Below are 18,796 nucleotides of genomic sequence, written 5' to 3'. Positions count from 1 at the left end.
TGTATTATCAAACATTTTTCATATAAAATCCTGAACTTTTCAAAAATGAACTAAATAAGTATTATGTAAATATGGAAGGATTAAAATAGAATCTTTTAATATAATATGGCATATAATAATATATGAATATAATAGAAATTCTAATAAACGAAGAAATCTAAAAAATTAATTAGATGAACAGAATCTGAGATCGAATACAAGTCTAAATACTAAGGCGCATAAAATGATCATAGGATATTGGTCGAGCCAGAGGTTTCCTCCATTGAGAGTTTCAATGAGAGGAAAGAAAAATGACAAATGCAACATTACTTGAATACGTGTATAGGTGAAGTATTTTTCGAAGTATTTTTCATTCCACTTGCATGATTAGATTTTTTTCGGATGTGATCGCAAAATCTTTTTGCCGTTATTTGGCGTGATAAGGCGGTGCCCCCGGGGGCCTCTTTACTAGTTTGTGGAAAGATTTAAATTTATAGAACATAATTAAGTACTCTATTCACAAAAGAGTGCACTCTTTGCTAACAGGTGAAAACCATGTCACCGTGACTAGAGCAATTCTCTTAAGAGTGGTTTCCACACCCTAGTTGGAAAGCGTGCACACTTAAAGCGAAAGGACTGGAAATAGTTAGAAACTGACCCTATAACCTAAAAATGAAACTTAATACCAAAAATTTAAATATCAAAAGAATTGTATGGTACATTAACTTGATAGGTTAAAGAAATGATAAAAAGACAAAATAAATATCTTAACCCCTAAATTAAGGAGCAAAATGTATAAAATCATGGAAATATATCATTAACTTTACAGGCTGCTACATTATCTCGTGATATCAAAAGAACTAGACTGGGAGATTAAAGAAGGTCAAAAATCAATAAATATGCTCAAAATAAGGAAAACAGCTCCATCAAAAAAATAAAGGACAAATAATTCTAAATTACTAATAAACAAGTTAATAATCAATAAAGACAAACGTGTAATTATTGTATGATACACACGCATGAAGTATATACAAAATCTTTCATTAATTATGAATATTTAAACTAAAACAGAATTTAAAAACTTTAAACTAAAACAGAATTTATAAAACCTTTGAACTACAGTATCATTAAAAATTAGAACGCTAGCAAGGCACCGACATTTTTCAGAAAAATTTTCCTGTAAATTCTCCACGAATTCGGTACTCTCAAAAATGAGCTTTTTAGGAAATTAGTAAAATATATTTAGGAAAAGGGGCCAATCTGACTTCCCAAGAAATTTGAAGGGCTTGATGCAAGAATTTAGGGAACATAGCAAGAGTGGATTAATTTTCGCGTGTACTTTTTTGGCCCTATTTCTTTCATTTTTCTAAGCGCTTTAGATTTAAAAGTTTGTGCGAAAGTAAATTTTACGAGAAGGGTCAAACACGCGATAATTGATCCACGCGAAATTTAATCCACTTGGAGTAACCAATATAAACGGGGAAAAAGTAATTACAAACCAAATCAAAAAATTAAAACTATCATTAAATTTTCGTTTTAAAGTTGAGCTTGATTGAGATTGTAATATGCACCCTTTTTAGCAATCAACTCTTGATGCGTTCCCATCTCAACCACGCCACCATCTTGGATGACACAGATGACGTCAGAATTCTGAATAGTTGACAACCTGTGAGCAATAATAATGGAGGTCCGGCCTTCCATGGCAACGTCTAACGCATTTTGTACAATCTGTAATAGAAAGCATGGAATTCAAATGTTAAAAGAAGAAAGGTTTCAACCCTGGAGGACTTATTTTTGTTTTAAAAACTTTGAAAATGAAGATTTAATTCAATTGGTCCAATTGAATCTTCACTTGAGGCATTCTCATCGCCATCTTCGATTTTTTGGAAAATCTGTAAGTTTTGATTCATTCACTCAAAATTATCTTTTCAACAAGGTATTACTTTTAATAAGTATATTTCTTTCTTCAAAGGCACTGTGTATCAAAATGTGAGGACTGTCAATTTTTCGAGCAATCTTTAGGTGAAAACTCGAAGGAAAAAGTCTTTCCCTTCAAGAAAATAGATTAATATAATACCACAAAATATTCAGGTGCCTGTTTATTACCTTTTCACTCTCAGAGTCCAAAGCTGAAGTAGCTTCATCTAATAACATGATCTTTGGGTCGCGAATGAGCGCACGGGCGATTGCTATACGTTGTTTTTGTCCGCCAGATATCAATGTTCCTTTGTCACCAACCAACGTATCGTAACCCTGAAATTTGTTGTAGAGAAAAAAAAATTATACTTAACATGCCAAGCGAAAAATGTTCTCGTTGATAAAAATACTTCAACCCTACAGTAGGAAGCAAGCTTAGAAAATTACCCTGAAATACCTGAATTCGGAATGACATTGCAGGCTACCAAGAGTCTCTGGCCTGAATCACAGACTTCTACAAAACCACAGGCAATGACCCCTTAGCGGATGCAACCCTCACTATATATCCAAAATAATAATATGAAATTTTTTTCGGTAATTCCTACCGCAACCCAGAGCGAGATATATGGCAAAAAAAAAACAACTTACCATTGGTAAAGAATGTATAAAACTATGAACGTTTGCATTTTGACAAACTTTGGTAATCTCTTCATCGGAAACTTGTCGATCCAAACCATACACAATGTTGTCCCGAATGCTTCTAGCGAAGAGGACAGGCTCTTGTGAAACCAATCCAAGTTGTTGTCGCAACCATTTCAAATTGAAAGATTTCACCTCATGTCCATCGATACTGATACGACCCTCTTTGGGGTTATAGAATCGCTCTAGGAGCCCAATGCTGGTACTCTTACCACAACCAGAGGAGCCAACCAAGGCGATCTTCTGACCCGATTTGATATCGAAGCTTAGAGATTTGAGTACTGTGACATCGGGTCGGTTGGGATAGTTGAAAGCGACGTCTTGAAAATTTATGTTTCCGTTCACATTGTCCTATGATCAAAGAATTATGGGTAAAAAAAATCATTTTGGGGTTTTTGAGAAGTACGGCTAAAAAAAACAAGTAGCATGCGAAATGGAACAAAGTCAATATACAGTATGAGGTCAAGAGTTCTAGTCTTTGTCTATTCTCCCTTATAGACTACACGAGGAGGGCTTTTAATCCTTTTGGAAAGTTAGATCTTCAGGATTGATTTCATTGATGAGTTTCAAAGTAAAAAAACTGTCAGTACTTAATGTTCAGATAGAATTTCTTTACTAGATTTATCTGGACTGATTGTAATTATCTTCCTTTCTCGTTCAGTAATCAAAGGTACATCGCATGCAAATATTGGGACAACGACATGCGGAAAGTTTTCCACAAAGGAAGAAAATAATTTGGTTTCGAAAGTATATTACTTTATATTTTGCATTACTAATTCCTCGAGTCAAAGCGTACTAGCGAGATTCTTGAACAAACTGAAGACCATTTTCCCTGACGATTTTTTTAGATTTTCAACTTTAAGACGAGTCTTAGAAGGAACCACCCCTTAGAATTCCCTAGAGAGGGAGCTTGGATATTAGTCCTGGCGAGACCTACGACCAAGTCACCTTTCAAGTAAAGCCTATATATGCATATTAGGAGGCTAACTCCCCGTACTCGTGATGTTATGGAGGGGAATTACTCCTAGAAAATTATTTCAGTCAATCCCTCGAAGATCTCTGGATTTCTGTCGAAAAGGTGAGCCGAGAAAAAGAGAGTGAAACAGAGGAAGTAAAATCCAAACCGGAAAAATTGTGAGGTTTCGAAAGAGCTTGAATCTAAGAAAACATTTGCACATGTACCTGCACAGCTAGTACCAGGCCTTTTGCATATATAGATATTGTGTTGCTTGGGACTGGTAAAGAAGTTGTAAGCATCCTATATATCGTGGAGAAACATCATGAGGACTTCACAATTCATCAGAAGAAAATAAGTTGATAGAAAAACAAAGATTGGGGACGGAAAAACAAGAGGTAAGGTAATTCCTTTGGAATTTTGTTTGTCCTGAGAAACAGTAATACTAACAATGAATTAACTTCAGGTTGAGCATGTTGCGATAGACCACGAGAAATGTGTTCAAACAATATTTCCTCAAATAATTATGGCACTTATTTTTGGTAACACCACGCTCTTTCACTGTGGCGCTTATAAAAGGGAAGCGCTTGACAACAAAGAATGAGATCATCAGAGAATGAAAACAGTCGTGACACTATTCATGGGAGCCATCCTGGCTGAACAAAGATAGCTTAATCCTTCGTATAAACACTGCATAAATTATCTATTCCAGGAATGATGAACGCCGTCACGTTATGTTTGATGCTTTTCATTGCATCAGGCGCAGGCGTAGACATTGCATATCGACAAACAGACGATTACCAGTTAATATGGTCTGACAAAGAATCAAAAGGCGACAAAGATGGTTCAATATGGAGAGTGAAAAATTTCCAGACTGGCTTTTGCTCTTTGGGGGATGTTGCGAAAGGAAGTCATAGTCGTCCCAACGTCAAAGCTTTACTCGTCACTGCTAAGAAAGCTGGAGCATTAGCACACCCCGCCAGTTTTACGAAGATCTGGACAGATAAAGGATCAGGTGCTGACATGAGTGTCAGTGTATGGAGAATGAACCCTCCTAGAGGATACAGGTGTCTTGGGGCTGCAGCCATGCCAAACCACCACCACCATCCCGATGCATCCAAGTATTGCTGTGTTGGACACCAATACGTCACTTCAGCTGGTGTCATCGACGAGTATAATGACAAAGGGTCTGATTCAGATTTGGACGGTGCATTTTGGAGGGTTGTCCGTAAAGGTGGAGACTCTTCCGGGATCTACGGTGGAAACTTCTTGGTTACAACCAACTACCACTCAAGTCCGACCGCAGCTGCTTACCTCTTAAAAGCCAGCGACCTAGTGAAAGATGTATGGAGCCTACCCGCTGTCGCCGTAACACCACTGAACATTTATGAGCAAACCAAATTGGATTTGATTTGGAGCGACCGTGGCTCAGATGCAGACCACGACTGTACCATATGGAGGGCAAATAAGCGTAATGGATATTATCCAGTTGGTGATATGGTAGTCCGTACACATGGCAGACCCAGAGTGGGCTACCTGGTACAAATGAGTGATCCCGACAGCGGTGATCTTAAACAACCAATCAGCTATCGTCAGATTTGGAGCGATAAAGGATCAGGGGCTGACATGAGTGTGAAAGTATGGCGTGCTAACTGCCCCAGTGGTTACGTTGCCCTTGGTGATATAGCAACTGGAGGCCATTATCCTAAGGGAGGTGAAATGTACTGTGTTCGTTCAAAATATGCAGCATACACAGCAGCTTCAAATTGGCAATGGGTTTGGAATGATAAAGGAAGTGGATCCGATACAGATGTAACTTTCTTCGAAGCAATAACCCGTGGCAACAGATTATTACAAAGCACGAGAGGCATGGGTTCTAAAGTGGGTCACCATGGCACGCCACATTATGCACCTTTCATACTGAAGAAGTCAGACACAACTTATTATGCCGAAAAACCAATTCGCGAAATCAAGTTGAGGAATATGAGGTAACGTTTATATGAATTTTTTTTTTTTCAAAAACTTTGAGACAAAGTGTATTGTAACTTTGTGTGTTTCATTTAAAAAAAAATATTTCATTGGTCTACTTTTCCTTTAGATACGACTTGTCGAAGAAGAAGATCTCAGGGAAGGCACCACAAGAAATTATCCCGACCGTAGTCAACAACATGAGTTCAAAGGAGCAAAAAGGTGGCCGAACAATCGAAGTACAAACTTCGAAAACATCATCTTTCGAGATGAGTAGATCAATTTCTTTTGGGCTTAGTATGGAAGTATCTGGTGATGTCCCAATCATCGGAGGTGGTGGTTTCTCAGTCACCACGAATTTTGAAACAAGCAAGAGTTATACAACAGGTTAGTTTTCCATTTTTTCCAAGATTTATATAATGTTCTGAAGAAAGAAAAGGACGCGACACATTTTTCTCAAATTATCATCTTGCTCTTTCCCTATCCATTCTCCTGTGTTCTTTGAAGCTACACAGTCAGTGTTTTTCTCTAGCAAGGTCTCTTAACAAAAGATTTTTAATCTAAAAAAAGACTCCCTAGTTACTTTGTCTGTTTCAATCAAATAGGAAAGTCGAAGACAGTGACCAAGACAGATTCGGTAACTGCCGAGATTGTTCTTCCACCATATTCAAGGAGCACTGCTTACATCGTTGGCAACCAATACAAAGCGGATATCCCGTACATTGCCACGGTAACCAAGGTCTATTTTGACGGTACCGAGTCTACTCAAGAAATGAGTGGAGTTTTCAAGGGCGTTCAAATCGCAGAGTACGAAATTACTTTTGGTGAGATTACAAAAATCCCTGAGAACGAAAGAAAACCAGTTTTTGGCTAACGGAAGATCTTCAATTTTAATTTAACAAATTAGATTTAGTATTTTAATTAGAGTGGACCGATTTGTATCTATTTTACAATTATTTAGTAGTAATTTGCGAAGACCAATTCCAAAGTAGATAGTGAATAATTTCAGAAGGGAGAAAAGAACATTATCAATAAATACCATCCTAAGACTACAGTTACACTTGCTCCCCTCCCCTTCTAAAAGAAACTTGCATCCTTCAATCTCCATAAAGACTTACCAATATCTTGCCTTCATTGTTAAACGAATCTATCTCTGGTTTTAGATCTAAAATCTGAAAGCATCTAGCCGCTGACACTTTAGCTGCAACATAATCTGGTGCCATTGATCCAATCTCTCCTGCAATCATAGCTCCAAAAACTGTCGATAAAACTACCCTGCGAAAAAGCAAGAAAATAACTTACCTAATTTCAAAGTCTGAATGAAAATGAGCTATAGAATGAAATAAAGTCCACTCGCCTTTATAATGCACTCGTTTTTGCTACCATGTGAAAACAATCTCAGAGAAAACTAATCGAATTAAACTGAAATCGTTTCTATATGATAGTAAAAATGAGTATATACTCAAAGCGAACAGGCTTTACTGTGCATGTCTTAAAAGAACTTGAATTTCATAGAGCACTCAAGAAGCTTGTAATCTCGCTTGTTCGTTTTATGTCACTATCTTTTCAACCTACGGTCAAACTGTTTATTCAGACTTGATGAACTGAACAATATCTGAAAATCTAATAAACTTTAACATCTTTTACAAATCACTAACTTATCTTAGACCTACCAACATTTAGGAGAAAAATCTGAAAAGTTTTTTTTTAATTTTGACGGTACAGTTGAAAGCGACAGTGACATAATAACGAGCATACCAGCTTTTTGCCTTCAGTACTGTATGAATCAATTTCTGGTTCATGGTCGAGGATAGCAAAGCATCTAGCTGCTGACACCTTTGCTGCCAAATAATCTGGAGCCATTGATGCTATTTGACCAGCAATCATAGCACCGAAAACTGTGGATAGAATTACTCTGGAAAAAAGTACAACACAGTTAAAAAGTCTTAGAAGTTTTCTCTTCGCTGATGATAGTGTTACTGAAGGCTAAAATGTTTTTTCTTTCAAAAGGCCGGATGCGTATAAAAATCTAGAGGTTTGTTGAGACATTGTTACTGAATTTTTTTAGACCAAATTTAAGTTAGACTTTCCTCTTTTTATACCCAAATCAGCTAAAAATTCTTATTTGCAAATTAGATAAAACATTTGTACTATCATCTTGTATACTCTTTTTAAGACACGTCATTTATTGCCCTTTGAGTCTTAAAATTAAAACAACGATCTGTAGCACTGATGATGGCACAAGCTTTTGCTTCAATTTTAAGGAAATTGGCTGTTTCAGAAATAGTCTGTACCCCTTATTTTGAGGAGGTGTGACGTCCAGGGTTGTCTGGAAAACAAAAAATCCAGGGGTCTGGTTTTTCGAGTGAAAAAATCAAGGGCGGTCAGTAAAATGAGGTCGAAAATCCAGAGTGGTCAGTAAAATGAGGTCGAAAATCCAGGACAGTCAGTAAAATGAGGTGGAAAATCCAGGGCGGTCAGTAAAATGAGGTGGAAAATCCAGGTTCGTCCGAAAAAGAGAACAAAGATTCAAGAGGTTCCCTGAAAAATTAGAAAAACAAAACAAGGGGTAACCTTTCCTAAAAAAGACCTCAACATAGGGGGTACAAATATTTTCTGCAATAGCCCAATGTTGTTCTCTCTGTTTTTTATTAACTCGAAACAACTATGCTTGTGCAGTAACGTCTAGTTTTATAACACATAAAGAAAAGGACAAAGATAATCATACTTGAACATATCATCAAAGACCAGATCACCATCCTGCACCAACTTTCCACCAAGAGCAAAAGCAGCTGCTTGGGCCAACATCATCAGTGAAGTCGATGTGCCAAACGTCAAACCAAAAATGTTAGAGTTACGAACAGATTTCCTATGAAAAAAGCGTGCAAAAGCGTGATTACTGTTTGAATAGAAATAACCTGAAAAAAGTACAGTGGTGGACCCCAGTTTTTAGAAGGCTTTTACTGTTTTTGCACCTTAATTTTGCGGTTTTGAGGAATTTGAAAAGCGTTATTTTTTGGAAATTTGATTACAACAAGTTACGTTGTAGAATTTGCGTATTTATACAAAGAATCTGAAAGAAACATATGAAGAAATTATTCGAAGAATAATCTTTTAGTTTTTTAGTATTCTGTAAGGGCTAAAGTGAAAAGAGAAGTTGCACAAAATTAATGGTAAAGACGCCCAAACAAAACATGGTAACTCCTCTTTTAAAACCTCTCATTTCCAACTAACAGAGTATCTACCCTTAGAGCGTCAGAATCTATGAGTATTATATGATTATTAAATTTGAAAACTTTTACTTGAATGGTTCATCCAACTTTTCTTCATATTTTGCTAAAAAGTATTTTTCTTTGCCAATGGAAGCCACTGTCCTGATATTCATAATGGCTTCCGTTGCTATGGCACTGGCATCAATCAGATTGGAGCTTTCATCAGCAGCAAAGTTAGTGAAGACTTTCATGTGGGCGGCACCGGCGAAGATTAAGAGAGGTCCGAACCCAAGGATGAGAAGGGTCAACTTCCAACTGTAGTAGAACGCGATAGTGAGAGCTGTGATTCCCATCACGATGGTTTGAATCATGATGTTCAATCGGGAACACGTCGCCTGTCAGAAACAAGTGGAGAAAATACAATTTTATAAAGAATTTTAAATAGATGCCAATATCTCAAATACAGAAAAAAAAATAAGTCCGATAAGATTTATTTAAGCAGTGATATTCAAAGCGACCACATAAATTTAAAAGAGGTTATAAAAACTATATTTTGTACATCAGTAGCGTACACACCATTTATGTAAATAAAAATTGTTTGTACAAAATATTGAGTCTTATCTATCTCAAATACAATTCATATTCAAAAGTTCTCGAGGAAGGTCAAAATAAAGAGAGCTACAGATCATAATTCAAAATATTTCAAAATATTTTTATACCGAAACAAAAAAATTCTTACCCCTTTGACGTTACTAGCATCAGTAGCAAGACGAGCAGTCAAGTGACCAGTTCCATTCTTCGGGTCGTCAAAATAGGAGATGTTCTGCTCATAGAAAACGGAAGAAGGTTTAAAATTCGTCCAATGTGGTTGTAGATACTGATCAGTCAGCATCGGTTGTCTAATTTCAAGCTAAATTGTTCTTAAAATGCTTAATTTTGCGTAAGGGCAAACAAAGGCTACCGCTTTGATTGCTTATTTAACACTCAATGCAGAGAACTATAAAGCTTTGGCGAAGAATATTCCAACATTCAGACAAATATTTGTAATTAGACCGACATAACATACCTGTCTCAGTAAAGCAGTGAAAACCTTTGTTCTCAGTCTCGTTGTCAACACTTCTCCAGCTTTTCCGAAAAGATAAGACTGAAAATTGAAAGATAGGGAAATCAGTATGCAGCCATCTACGGAATAATGTATTAAAGATTATTCTGGAAATAATCAAGTCATTCAAACCTAAGTAACCGCACATGTAAAAATAAACAAGCAACATATTTCAAACATTTTTTAATCGGAACAAGACCTTCTACTTACCGAGAAAAACAAGCCAAAGAAATCTAAAAATCCAAGACACAAAAATAACAGGGCCCATAGCTTGGAATCTTCTCGAATCTTTTCTGGTGGGTTGGCGAACACCTAAAAGGAGAAATTCCATAATGATGAAATGTAGGCACAATATCCGAAGACAGCCCTCCTATCTGCTTAGGAAAAAATATTACGAGCCTCGTTTTGGAATGAAACAACTAATTTACACGCTTTTATTATGATTTTCCCATAATAATGTGAAAGTGCATGCTAATTATAAGAGGCCCAAAATACAAATTTGTGCATCTAGATAAAAAAGTATTGCTCAATTCTTTAAAATCGTGAAAATGCTAATTCGAGAAAGACACCCACATATAAAATCAATTAAAAAAAAATTACAGCAGTTTAATGTAATAATTCTAAACATTCGAACACTTACTTCGATGAGCTCACTGAGAATGAAAGCAAAGAGCACAGGGAAAGCTCCGACAAGTGCAGCAAAGAACGAGCCCACCGCCATGTAGGGCCATTCAGGAGCGTTCAGTTTCATGACTCGTCCCATGGGAGCTGGTTCTGGTTTATCCTCCTCTTCTTCTTCTTCTTCACTTGGTTTTAATGCATCCTCTTTTGTTGAGTGACCAGATTTCTTTGGGCTCTGTAAGGGAAAAAGAAAACATGAAACATTGCTTTTTGATAATTTTTGATGACGCTGAGTCCAGTGGAGTAGACTAGGAGCGTTTGGAGAGGTCGCCATTTTGAAAAAGAATGTTTAAAATTCAAATAACAAAAAAACTACTTGGAATTGAAAGATGTAATGAGAAAAAAACGAGAAACAAACATCAATAACAGATTTGCAATCCCTTTTTCTCAAATAAAAACATTGCTTTGTACTGTTTTTACCTTCCAAAAACAACAAAAATCTGGCGGACTGTTTTAAAGTCCGCCTAAGCAAAAGCATATTACCATATACTACCGGCTTAATCGCGCCATCCAGTCTTTCAAAAAGCTTTAAGTGGACCCCGGGCTACCAAGATACCTAATCTAAACTTGTTGAATAAGATTGAGGCCTGGACAATAGACCGCGTCAGCAACATTCCGCAAACAGATCATAACATTCCGCAAACAAATCATAACAGTCCTTAAGATACCTACCACAGCGAGATCACTTTCCTTCTTGTTTCTAAGCGATTTTCGGATTGAAGTTTCTGAGGACAGTTGTCTTTGGAACTTATCAGCCAGTACTTTGCCTTCATCACTCTCATTTGATAACGTGGAAAGACTTCGCATTAATTTGGCTTGTACTGCTTTTTCTAAGATTGTTGAAAGGAAAGAATATATTTAAGTATTCACGTTTCGTTTTTGATAATTTGGTTTTAAAGTAATTTTCAGTAGCTAGATTGGAGTCACCAGGGGAGCGTCAAAATCTTTGAACAAACAGGCAGAGATTTTGAAGGTCATCTGCTAAACTTTCAAAGGAAAACGAAAACTAAAGAGTCTTTATAACTCGAACACGCACGGGGCGGGAAACACAAATTTGTTCGAGTAATGGGAATTTGTTAATTGAGATATGAGAAAATTTTCCCAGTTAAGGAGATGTTCTATTTATAGAAGTTCGAATTAAAGAGTTTCCATTGTATACCTTTCTCTGCTTCGCTCATATTTTGCAATTCTTCGCTATCCAATTCACCAGCGACTTCTTCCACCATAGTTTGTAACAGCACCAACTGATGGTAAACGCCCTTTGCCGCCATCAAAACATCATGCTTTCCTTGCTCTGCAACTTTTCCTTCTTTGACTGCAACAATCTTGTCTGCATTTCGGACGGTCGATAAGCGATGAGCAATAATGATTGTTGTTCGTCCTTTACTAGCCTGTAAAATGAGCGGAATACGTTTTTTATGAGACAGTTCCTTGGAAATTTGACCGAAAGAAATTCTAATCGAAAATATTATATAGTGCATTATTTCACCGATATTTGTTTGCGAGTCAATTCCGCTGAAATAAGGTGTCTACAAATTGCTAGGGAGTAAATCAGTCTATTTTTTAGGAGTTATTATTTTGAGTCTATATTTTAAAAATTCTTGAAAGCAGCACACTATGATATAAAATGCAGTATTTTTGAGGCAGCGTCAAGAACGTTATGTAGAGGGATACTCACCCTGTCAAGAGCAGCCTGTACAATGGCTTCACTTTCAGTATCAAGAGCTGAAGTCGCTTCATCAAATAATAAGATCTTTGGATTACGAATCAAAGCTCTTGCAATGGCAATTCTTTGTTTTTGGCCTCCAGAGAGCTGTGCTCCACCTTCACCGACATTCGTGTTATATTTCTGGAAAGAAAAGGAAGGAAGTCACAAATAACAAAGCACTTCGTCCCTTATTAAAACGGTCAATAGCTTCCCGAACGAAAGCTTAAAACAATATTGTGCCAAAAAATATTTTGCCTGGATTTAAAGTGTTGTTTAAAGTACAAATTTGCTGCGTAATTTTTCCTCGAATCGTTGACATGTCCTTAAAATAATATTTTTTTTAGTACCTGGTGTTATTGGCTATCTTGAAGAGGTAAGAGAAGTTTAATTCACTTTTGACTGAAGGCTAGGACGAATATTTCATACTGTCTTCATATCAGAGTCTTCCAAAAATCGGATATCACGATTTAAAGAAGATAATATGATCAAACAGTAAGCATAGATGCCATTCTTACGTTGGGCAGTTTAGAGATGAAATCATGAGCATTGGCCATTTTTGCAGCTTCTTCGACTTCATTTTGAGTTGCTTGATGGATAGCTCCAAACTTGATGTTTTCTGTAATGGTCATATCGAACAGGACTGGTTCTTGACTGACCACACCAATGTTTTTCCGGAGCCAGTTCACATTCAACGTTTTCAGGTCATGACCATCCAAGGTCACCTGTAAGTGAGTTAAGAAAATGTGAGGAACAAAGAAAATTTACATATGAGATACTTTTTGGTCATTTGAAGTAATAAAAATGACGCGTTCTTTAAAAAAAGTAATTAAATTGTTTTTTACTGGTTAACGACCAACCAAATCAAATAAGAGCTTTTAAAAACTCCATCTCGTCCCAAAATGTGAGGGCCAAAACATATTCGTAGATTGTGCATGATGATTATAAACGACACTATCTAAATATCATGTTAGTGAAAGAAAATAGTCAACTCTCTCTAATTCGAACCTCTACTCTTCGAATCTTTCTCTAATTCGAATAAAATTTTTGGTCCCTTAAAAATCGAATCAGATAAAGTCAACTGTAAATTTGAATTGAGGAAAATTGAAGATAAATAACTAAAAAGTTCGATTGCATTATGAGAAATGAAAAACTTAGAGGAATTAAACGAAGAGATAGACATACAGATCCCTGCATGACGTCATAAAATCGTTGCACGAGTTTGATGCAAGTGCTTTTGCCACAGCCTGATTCACCAACCAAAGCAACTGTTGTCCCCTCTTCTATGGTGAGGTTGAAACCATCAAGAATCTAAATTGAAGTTTTATTATAGATTAATCAAGACAGAAATTTAAATTCTGAAAGGAAGTATTCAAAAATTCATTAAAACACGAATACCTTTAGTACTTTAAGATATTCTTACGATTGTTTTCATGGGGCTCACTGCCAGCCGGCTGAGCTAGCTATGTACTGAAGGGAACTTGAAAAGAGCGGGGAATCGAAGAGCCCAGTCGTGTGGTGCTTAACCACCTTAAAAACGTATCTTTATCCGAATACTGTATATTTCAACTCCAACAAAATTGCTCTGATTAGGGAAATTAAACTCACTTTCATTTCTTCTCTTGAAGGATAATGGAAATGGACATCATTGAATTGAATATTGCCAGTGACAGACTCTAATTTGGTTCCTTTATCACTGGTACAATCTATCGTTGGAACTCTTTTGATGATTTCGAACACTTTGAAAGCTGCACCACGAGATACGGAGATGGCCTCAAAACTTGGTCCAACTTGACCCAATTGAGCTGCTCCAATCATAACACAGAAGAACACAATAAGAAGTTCCCCAGCATTGATTTTAAGATCAGCTACCATTTGGGAACCATGCCTATAATTGAATGGAATGTCAAATTGGAAGTTTGCTTGTAGAACAAGTCGAAACTATCTCTTTAATTAATAAAAGTTTCAAAAAGAGAAGTGAAAAGAGGAAACTTACTTTGCTGATTCTTTTAAATTACTGCAAGTACTTTTCTAAGTACTTAGGACTGATATTTTTAAAACTCATAGGGAATTATGTGTTTAAAAAGAAATTAAAAAGCCAATCTTACCAGAAAGCTAGAGCATAACATCCAAATATGACAATATGGAATGCACCCATTGATCCACCCAATAAAAGAGCTTTCTTTACACCAGCTCGTTCAGCGTCCTTCAGTTTCTCAGAGTATCTGAAAAAAAAAAGGAAGGAAGTAATAATTCATAAAGCTTTTTCTTTTCTTAAAATTATTTTTTTGGCAATTTAAAGAATTCTACTCGCTATCGCTCTTAGCAAACAGTCAAATTAGATCATATTTTTTATTTCATTTGCAAATACTTTCATTAAGAGGATACTTGATTAAACAAACAAGGAAGGAATATCATCATCCAATAGAAGTGAACTCTCAGCAGTTGAGACAAACCTTTTGATGGTATCCTGTTCACCACAAAAAGCCACCACAGTTCGAATGGAGCTAAAAGCTTCTTCTGCTATTCCTCCAGCTTCTGCATATGATGTTTGTTCCGATTCACTCATATTCCCCATAATTTTGCCAAAAATTGCACCAACAATGATCAGTGCTGGAGTGACAGCCAGGATGACCAGAGTCAACTCCCAACTGTAAAAGAAACCGATACCAAATCCACCAAAGAACATGGCTAAAGCTTGTAAAGCCATTCCAATTTTCTCACCCATACCAGCTTGCACCTTGATTAAATCGCTGAAATGAAAAAAAAATTACATTAAAAATGGGATTATGCTGGATTATGAAGATATAAAACAAAATATTATATTTAATAATTTTTAATGTAAATTAAATTACATAAAAAATGAATCTATTAATCAAATATATAGCTGAGCCAAATAAAAACACCTATCACTCTGCTTTTGTTTTGGACTCAAGCAAGAAAGCAGACACATTTTTAAATTTTCTTACTCGGTTAATCTCGTGGTTAAACTTCCACTTTCTTCAACATCATACCAACCAATATCTTGACGTAAAATTGAGTCAAAGAATGATAACCGGATCTTGTGAATTTGACGAATGGATGTCATGGACCAGAAACCGGCTTGGAAAAACGAACAAACAAACATGCAAGCACCGATGATAACATAAATAATTGCAAAGTCCTTCATATCATCTGAAATGTCAAAAGCACCTGGCGAGGCTCCAAATTTAACAAACTTTTCAATCAGCTGACCAAAGACAACAAAAGAAGCTGGTTGAGCAATCCCATTCCCAATAGATGCAATGGTGGCAACTGTCATCAATAAATAGTCCACAGAGTCTGCATAGCTGAACTAAAAATTGGAAACATGAAAATAAAGATTAGAAAATAAATAGAAAAATAAAATTATTCAAATTAGTAAAATATATTTCTTCCAAAACCAATTGTTCCAAAATATCAGATTAATTTTATATATTAGATTAAGTTTCATGCTATCAAGCAAAAATGCTCAACTAAATTGAGTATTCCTTTTATTGGTTGTATGACCTTATTGTAATAAAATTGGTCTCAAGTCAACTCAATTTTTAAACTGGAAACTAAAATACAGGACTAAAAGAACTTAACTGGAGGAAGATATTTGACTAAACTTTTAAAAATTTCAAAATTGCATTGCTTACCAATTGTCCAAATGAGATTTGAGCAGGTGGAGCTTCTTTTTCCTTCTTCTCATCTTTGCTACCTTCTGCTTCATCTCTAAAAAATACCAAAAATTGAATTAGGTACCAAAAATCAAAAGAAAATTATGTTCGTAAGTTACCCAGATTTCCCAAAAACCCTCATTTAAGGATTAGTTCATGCAATTTATTCATCTATAGATGAAACTTGCAGTTGCAGGAACAATGATTTCCTTGGATATAACCTTAACTTAAAAGGCATATAACAAAAATTTAAAATGAAAATAAAAAATACCTTGGATTGTTAGAGGCACCCATTAAAGGGCTTTTAGCTTCCATTTTGTAGAAGAAAACTAGAGCAGGGAAGATGAAGACAAACTCCTTCTCTTAAAAAAATCTGCTTATCATTTATTATAATAACACAAAAAGCCCTTTTTAACTGACCATAGCTTCTTAATATTAATAATCAAAAAGTTCTTTTTGATCCATTGCAAACAGTCTAGAATAAAAGCAACAATGTTTAAAACATGTTTCTATCATACTATTTCAAAAAAATATGAAAAACAAACATTTATATGAATTTCAATAAATATTATTCCTTATAGACTCAAAGAAAGTTGGTAAAGTTGATAAAAAAAGAAATATATATACTTAATCAAACCTGAGTTTTCTTACATGTAAAGTGAGTTACACTTATACGAAATCCATTCAACTTTATTTCACACTCAAATAAAGAAAATTATAAACTTTGAAACCTGAAAGTTTTATTACAGAGAAAAGTAGTTTAGAGTTACAAATGAAACATCTTTATTTATGTATATATGTGCCATGACCAAATCTAACCAGTAATTGCTTCTTTTTTGCAAAGGGCCAAGTACTGTAAGTTAATCTAAGATTAAGTGTTTGAATTTTATTGTTGTAACATTTAAATATAGTTCTTAGATGTGTTAAAAATTTACATAAAGTAATATTCAACAAATTGGGGTACTTACAATTTTGAAGATTTTCCATTTTTTATTACAACTGGCGGAGGGTCAGAGTTCACGCCTCCATTTTCCACATCACTAACTCCCACCATCTATAATTTATTATTAATCAAATGTACTTTATGAATATTTTTGTATCTGAAAACAATTCAAAAAAATAATACGAGCTTACAAAGATGAGAAAGTAGTTCAAAATATTACAAAGACAACGGAAAAACTATCAAATTAGTTACATTCACGTGTGCACTCCTTTTTAATGCCATGCTGGATAATTGTAGAGGGGATCACTCTGATAACTCTGAAGGTGTTTACATGGAAGCAGAAAAAAGTGCATACACTTTATAGGACTTTAAAAATCTCTTTTTAAAAAGCTTTTGCTGTTTTGTAAGTACTAAGAAATATTTTTTTGTTCTAATGAGAAATAGATTTTTATTGCATGCGACTTGCATTGTTTTGACTATTTTTCAACAAAATCCGTAGAATTTTCGTTTCTGTATTTTTGCATACAATCCAAGATTGTGGATGGAAAAGCAAAAAGGTCTATTGGAATATTCTTTCTTTGTGGGATCCAAGCCCTAATGTTCAAACCCTCCTCTTAATCAGATAAAGTCTTATGTAACTGTATCCCCCTCTAAAGCCTTTCATTAAAAGTTGGATCCTGCTACAAAAGAAGGGGGTCCACACTATGTGATATCTGAATTTGCTAGTATCTTTTGTAGAATGTAATGTCATGTTGAGTAATCTTAAAAACTCTAGCATCACAACAATCAGTCAAGTACAGAACTGCACTTTTGGTTCCTTAAACTAAGCATTTTAACAACAGAAATGAAACATCAATGTAACAGAGAACAAGACTAGTGAATTTTCACTGTTGAGTGCATCCTTTTTAGTATTTTTTGTTTTCTCTCAAAATAGCTAACACCAATCGGAGAATTAGTGTTAGCTCTTTAATGGACAAAAAGGAACCTAACTTATATTAAGGAAATCAAACAGAATAACGGGCAACAGAAAATATAAAAGGAAACACCAATTCATTGAACTTAAACAAAATGCCACAAAACCAAATAGAACCGAAATAGGATGACGGCACACAGTGAGTTAAACTTTAGTAAAGCGCACCTCTCACACACAAGACACTAACTCACGACTCGTAGTGTTGAACTGATATCTATGTACAAAATTACAGTTTTAATAAACATTTTCCCTAAGGGAATGAATTACAAATGACAAAAAACGCAATTTGGGAATACAAAAGACACTCAAAACAAAGAGGACCCAAGAGACACATGTAAACTAACTTATTACACAAATATAAGTAGACATGTAATTAACACGAATTAAGAAATTTTGTGTTAATTAAATCTCTTTAATTAAAATCAGTTGTGGTGTCCTTGAAAAAGCAAATAAAATTTGTGTTAATTTTTTTGCGTGTTAATTTCAAAGCCTTTGATTATGTGTCTACTCTTGGGTGCCTAATAAACGTACAGACCAAAATAAACGTACAGGGGAGAGAATAAAATTGGAATGAATAAACGTACAGACCAAAATAAACGTACAAGGGAGAGAATAAAATTGGAATGAATAAACGTACAGGCTGAAATAAACGTACAGGCGAGAAATCAGAGCTAAAATGAATAAACGTACAGGCTAAATACAGGGAATAATCTACCAATTTTTCAAAAGTAGAACATCCGGGTTGAAACGACAGACTTAAGTATAGGTATATCTCTTATAAATCAATGATAAGTACTAAATAAGCAACACGTTTGAATTTACTTGTGTAACACTCGAAATCTCCCATAATACGTTCAAATGTAATTAACGGCCCACAAACTTGCTAACAATTTCAATTGCATTTATTAACTGTAAATTTCTTTGATATTTGACCATTTTGTTTCATATAATAATGGCAATTTGTTTACAAACTAATTGAGCT

At 35.3% G+C, this 18,796-nt stretch overlaps 2 protein-coding genes across 5 annotated transcripts; one reads left to right on the top strand and one right to left on the bottom strand.

Moving 5' to 3' along the window:
• Positions 1–1,399: 1,399 nt before the first annotated feature.
• On the bottom strand, positions 1,400–17,000 carry LOC136816427 (ATP-dependent translocase ABCB1-like). Of its 4 annotated transcripts, none has more exons than XM_067072750.1 (21): positions 16,867–17,000; positions 15,878–15,953; positions 15,188–15,552; positions 14,675–14,971; positions 14,327–14,443; positions 13,827–14,106; positions 13,404–13,529; positions 12,737–12,943; positions 12,192–12,362; positions 11,673–11,904; positions 11,186–11,343; positions 10,473–10,688; positions 10,043–10,144; positions 9,797–9,874; positions 9,470–9,553; positions 8,821–9,125; positions 8,247–8,387; positions 7,277–7,433; positions 2,545–2,946; positions 2,086–2,232; positions 1,400–1,707 (listed from the first exon to the last, which is right to left on the bottom strand). In XM_067072750.1, exons 1-21 carry the CDS (start codon positions 16,950–16,952, stop codon positions 1,516–1,518), a joined length of 3,939 nt encoding a protein of 1,312 aa, XP_066928851.1. In that variant the 5' UTR covers positions 16,953–17,000; the 3' UTR covers positions 1,400–1,515. The 4 variants fall into 4 exon arrangements, with proteins under 4 accessions (XP_066928851.1, XP_066928853.1, XP_066928852.1 ...); XM_067072752.1 differs by lacking the exon at positions 16,867–17,000 and adding an exon at positions 16,170–16,247; XM_067072751.1 differs by lacking the exon at positions 7,277–7,433 and adding an exon at positions 6,637–6,793 and having other exon boundaries at positions 1,469–1,707.
• LOC136816428 (uncharacterized) lies at positions 3,784–6,559 on the top strand. The gene is made up of 4 exons (XM_067072754.1): positions 3,784–3,948; positions 4,263–5,538; positions 5,649–5,905; positions 6,124–6,559. Exons 2-4 carry the CDS (start codon positions 4,265–4,267, stop codon positions 6,390–6,392), a joined length of 1,800 nt encoding a protein of 599 aa, XP_066928855.1. The 5' UTR covers positions 3,784–3,948; positions 4,263–4,264; the 3' UTR covers positions 6,393–6,559.
• Positions 17,001–18,796: the final 1,796 nt, after the last annotated feature.

This window comes from Clytia hemisphaerica, unplaced genomic scaffold, assembly GCF_902728285.1.
Source record: "Clytia hemisphaerica strain Z4C2 unplaced genomic scaffold, Clytia hemisphaerica genome assembly, whole genome shotgun sequence".
NCBI lineage: Eukaryota > Metazoa > Cnidaria > Hydrozoa > Leptothecata > Clytiidae > Clytia > Clytia hemisphaerica.
Note: the sequence above shows the minus strand (reverse complement) of the source record. Positions and strands in the feature narration are given on the sequence as shown.